We start from the raw sequence: 5,000 nt of genomic DNA, 5'->3' as shown, positions 1-5,000 counted from the left end.
GATGAAACTTTTACCTTGCCTTCAGCATATATCACAGCACTAAAGTAATTCTTTTTAAAAAACAAGAATAGCTTTCACGTGTAAGGCAAGAAATTGAAGTAAACATCGAAATATGTATATGAAGGGTATCTCAAACTGATCATTTTGGAATGTTTCATGAAATACTTAAGTAAAACGGGTAACAAAAAAATAAAAAATAAATAAAGTATAAAAAAATGCATTGTGTACAGTCATATTAGTAAGTGTATTTTTTTCTTCAGTTTTTTAATCTTGTTTTAGATCTCAAAGAAAATTTAGAAACTCACATAACAATTGAATTTTTACAGATGTCCTTTTTTGTCTCTTGAAACGTAATGTCTCTTGCCTGTAACTTAGCTAAAAGTTAAAAGCCGCTTTCAAACGAATGCCAAGATACCTTCAGTTCACTGACCTGGGTTCCTTCGTTATTGCGCAGGGACTAATCAACAACTTTGGGTGAAAATCCACCCAGGGCAAGCCAGCACATCTTCCACTTTTAACTTTAACAGCACATCTGACATACAATTTATTTCAAAGGTTTTAGTAGTCAGTTGAGAAGAATAGGAACATAATCCTTTTATACTGGGGCCAGGGGTAAAAAAAACCTGACAAAATAATACATTTTTCAAAAAACTGCACTTGCCCTAACTGGGAATCAAACCAGGTATTTTGGCAAGAGATGTTAGCACTGTAATTGTTAGTATCACCGCACATCATAAGTTTTTCTGTTGGAAATTAAAATGTTCACAAAGATTTCACAGCTGCATGTGTAATAAAAATGATTTCAAACACCTCTAGCAAACAAAAATCAAGAAAACCTCCGACCTGTAGGTGGATGGTCTCATTCTTTGATTTAATAAAGATGAGAAGGTGTGAGAGTCAAATGTCTCAGAACAGCAGCTACCTTGTACATCTTAAAAGACAAAACATGACTAGGTTCTTAGGACATTCTCGAAAACAAATTAAATGCAGAAAAATGACTTATTTCAATTAACACTTATAAAACAGAAAAATACTAATTGTAAAAAATCTGGTCAATAGGGTAAAAAAAAAGAAACGGCTAGAGGATTGAACATAAAAATAAAAAGCTTTAACTTGCTCTGTCTCTAAGCAGTTGAGTTGACTAAGAAGACTGTGTCTTTTGTTTGACAATCTTCCAGGCCACCTGGTAGTTCAGCGCAGCTTGGATGCCCAGACAGAGGGGCCGGACCTCTGACTTTGTCAGTGCTGGAACCTGAAAATTGAAAAACGGGGAGAGTTACAAAATGGAAAGGACTCACAACTGACTGAGATTAAAGAATTTCAAACATTATTAAAGTATTCCTTCGCCATATTGCAGTTCATATTTCAAGCCAAAAACAGGAAAACCAAGGAACACACAATCGGCTGAAATACAACCAAATTTAAGTAAAGTTACAAACAAATACATGCATGTTCAAATGTTTTATTTTTCATATACAGTTGATCCTTCATTCTTTAAATACAGAGAGTATTTATTCGAACATGGGAAGAGGGTTTCTAAAAATGAGTTTATAAAGGTGTACAATGTGTAATAATTATTTCATACTTTGCAGATTTTCCCCTGTCGCTGGAAGTTCTGAAACGTAACCCCATGATATTCATGGTAATACTCTAAACAAGTTTCTGCCTTCAATTTCTCTCAGCTTCCAAAAGGAAAGGTACAACCAAAGCTACACCATCAATGCTATATAAATGCAATAGACCTCTTCACGGTAATGTCCGCCATACTGTCCAGGGGTACTCAGGGTTACTTCCGGTCTGCAATGCTCCTTTGTTTACATTGTCAACAGCCTTGGGCAGTTGGCACATGGACACTAAATCGGCGCCTAAATTCAATCTAACGTCTAGATCTAGTCAAACGTACGCACAATCTCATTTTAGTATCAGTTGTTAGGCATAAGAAACGCAAAAACTGCCTTGAAAGTGTGTTGTTTGCCTTTGAAAGTGTGTTTTGTCAGCTGCCCTCTTTGCCTCACGCAGGCCAAGATCTACTAATCATGTGACTGTACTGTGTGTTTTTATATAAGTGTAATTTTGTGAAATGGAATTGGCATTCGTTATTATTTTTTTAGACTAACAGTGAGGAAATCATTGTTTTGTGGAATCTACATTTCTGGTAATTTAATAGATCTAGATCTAGCGATATACCATCATGTAGGACTAATCTTTCTTAGTTCTATAGATGTTTCTTTCATTGAATTTTAGATTTTAAACTAGATTTAGATCTAGATTCTAGAAACATTAGTCTAGTAGCAAGATGGGGAAGTACGACCATTGTTGTGTTGGTTCATGCAGTAACACAAGAAGTAGACCCCAATTGATTAAAAAGAGATCCCATGTGACTGAAATGCAATGGTTTGGAGTTTCAAACGAGGAGAAAAGGAAATTATGGGAGAGGCAGATACAGAAAGGACGAGCAGACTTCAAAATGACAATTACAATGAAAGTGCATTCTGCAACCTACTGGATCCTCTGACAGCATAGAGAAATCAAGCAATGTACGGTAATATTACACCCAAACCAAACCAAATAATAAATTATAGAAAAGTACCATCGTCAACAAAAACTAACAATGCAATAAAGATAACTTTAAAAATTACACAAAGCTACACGAGGAATGTTGTTTTTGCTGTTTGTTGTTACTGTTGAGTAAAATTGTGATTGTGATGCATTCAGTGGACAGAGCCTGAGAAAGATAAAATAAACTTACTTTGTCGCTGTTGAGATGGTATGTACAGTCAATGTTGTATGCTGCATGATGTTATTCCATGTTGTCCCCTGTGCAGAATGAGCAGAGGAACGTGTCTTTGTCTTTTGAATAGTCCTGACAGGTCCAGTGGTGCCACAGGTTACAAGAATCACAACACACACTGTTGTCGCCCTCCTGTTGACATTCTCTTGGTTCCAAAATCAGGTTGTCACAAGTTGGACAGAATAAAAATTCTTTCAGGCCTAGTAGGTGCTTGCTAATATACCCTTTAAAAAACACAACTAGTTTTTGCTGAATGTCTTCCCACAGCTTGTCATCCCTTAACACTTGTATGATAAATGGCTTGCCATCCAAAGAAGACACACAAAAGAATCCTGCTGTAAACCCAGTGACGGCAAGCTGTGTCTGAACCTGGTAGTAATACGCATGGTCACGTTTCAGTTCCAGATCCCCGTTTTCACCTTTGCATAAAAAATCCGTCTGTGCATAGTTGTCTACAATGTTTTTTCCCTTCAACTTGAAAGGACACTTCAATTCCACAGTACTAAGACCATGACAGTCACAGTGCAGGACGGCATCAGGGCTGGCACCAATATACGGATGCGTACTCTTCACGTAGAGCCCAGCTCTTCTCAGGGTGACGTTCAGATGATTAGAATGCATACTAGCTTCAAATTCCTGAAGGCCACTTTCTTCACTGTCTCTGCCCCACTTAATGGCAGGTATGTGGGACAAGTCTGGCCCGCCTGACAGAAGATGATGTGTCAGAGAGGTGGTTGCGGCATTAACGTTTCTGTTGAGCTCTTCAATTTTCCTCACAACCCGCTTAATGTTGCTTCCAGTAATCCTCCCCTTCCTGTGATTGTGCCAAGTTGTTGATGATCCCTGTTGTCTTGTTGTCTCTTCTAACAACTTACACTGGTCTCTAGTGTACACAAGAGACTCACCAAATTTCTCTGACAATCCCTTGTCATCCAAACCGCTGTTCTTGGCGATGCATTGTTCCGCTGCTTGGAGCATGGTTGGAGGCATCGATATCGGCTCTAAACTTTTTGTCTGAAGTTGAGCTGCCATTCCAGAAAATAAGGCACACTTGGGTGCAAACGTCGATAGACCCTCCAGAAAATTCACAACTTCTTCAGGGTTCTTTTTGTTCTCACCGTCTCGACGTGGATCGAACGTCAGTCTACGTTTCCGAGATTCCGATGCAGTGTCTGAAGAGGAGTACTTTGGGGCACTGTCAGAACGGAGTTCCATTTCCTCGACTCTTTTCGGCTCAACAGTTTTCTTAGTACATTTATTCCACGCACAGCTTGTCTCTGTGCAGGATTCAGAGTTCAGATGGTTACTGATAGCGAACTCCACTTTGTACAGCACAGCAATAACGTGGTTGCATGTACTGCACATGCCAGCAGTGCAGCTGCACATCGACGTCAGGATTTCTCCTGTGTTTCGCAACAAGATCCACTGTTTGTGGGTGTCACCTCTGACGCTTTGTGACGGTGTTACCTCCGATGTCAGGAAACATCTGTCGCAGTCATCTGGCACTTGTGCCCACAGAATGGTACCAACAAACTTACTGGCAAAATAGGAATAGGCCTTTTGTGTCTTGTACTTCCCTATATAGTCTCTGTTGTACTCACTTGTACTAAGAAGGTACATGAAGATTTTCCCCATGTCCACCGGTGGCCATTTCGTAACTTTTTCAGACCAACTATCAGGAGGCAATGAAACTGGGTCTGGAATACTAAATTTCTTGAGGGTTGTCTTGTAGTCTTCTTTCAACTGATTTTGAAACGTTTCTGTTGAAGACTTTACCGTCACGCCAGTTTCCCACGCCACAAAGGCCCGACCTATGAGAGCAAGTTTTGTTCCTGTGGTGCTCAGTCCTCTTGCTCCAAGAAAATCCACCAGTTGTGTTTTTGTCATTTGAGTGAACTGGTTTGTTCCATCATCATCACCAGAATCTTCCATGTTAGATCTTTATTCAAAAACTGTCAGCAAGATTTAAATTATCAAAAATTAGATCTCTAGAGCTCGGAACGAAGACTGGATAGGCTAACAAAACATAAACACATGAGGCCTAGGGCTAGTCACTTGACTTAGTAGTCACACAGTCAAAGATCGTACATTATGAGCAAAGTCGATACCCTTGTACTCGAAAACACCTGTGAATACAACTTGTTAGCATTTCATATCATTTCTATTTACGAGGAAGACGAACCAAATTTTCTTAATTGGAGATGTTTTT

At 39.2% G+C, this 5,000-nt stretch overlaps 2 protein-coding genes across 2 annotated transcripts in view; both read right to left on the bottom strand.

The window, feature by feature from the left end:
• Positions 1 to 5,000, bottom strand: part of LOC101857214 (nicotinamidase) — a 17,885-nt gene that overhangs the window by 1,604 nt on the left and 11,281 nt on the right. Inside the window, exon 8 of the mRNA XM_005110870.3 lies at positions 1 to 1,252. This exon is cut by the window's left edge and continues 1,604 nt beyond it. Within this exon, the coding sequence (XP_005110927.1) occupies positions 1,142 to 1,252 (111 nt within the window). The 3' untranslated portion in view covers positions 1 to 1,141. The remainder of the gene's footprint in view (positions 1,253 to 5,000) is intronic.
• LOC101856990 lies at positions 1,546 to 4,989 on the bottom strand. The gene has a single exon (XM_013089467.2). The coding sequence runs from the start codon at positions 4,721 to 4,723 to the stop codon at positions 2,801 to 2,803; it is 1,923 nt and encodes a 640-aa protein (XP_012944921.1). The 5' UTR covers positions 4,724 to 4,989; the 3' UTR covers positions 1,546 to 2,800.

This window comes from Aplysia californica, unplaced genomic scaffold (assembly GCF_000002075.1).
Source record: "Aplysia californica isolate F4 #8 unplaced genomic scaffold, AplCal3.0 scaffold00957, whole genome shotgun sequence".
In the NCBI taxonomy this organism is placed as follows: Eukaryota; Metazoa; Mollusca; class Gastropoda; order Aplysiida; family Aplysiidae; genus Aplysia; species Aplysia californica.
This window is presented reverse-complemented; position numbering and strand designations above follow the sequence as displayed.

What these genes read in the sequence shown, in the direction of transcription:
- LOC101856990 (XM_013089467.2), bottom strand. Translation starts at nt 4,723, where the DNA reads ATGGAAGATTCTGGTGATGATGATGGAACAAACCAGTTCACTCAAATG.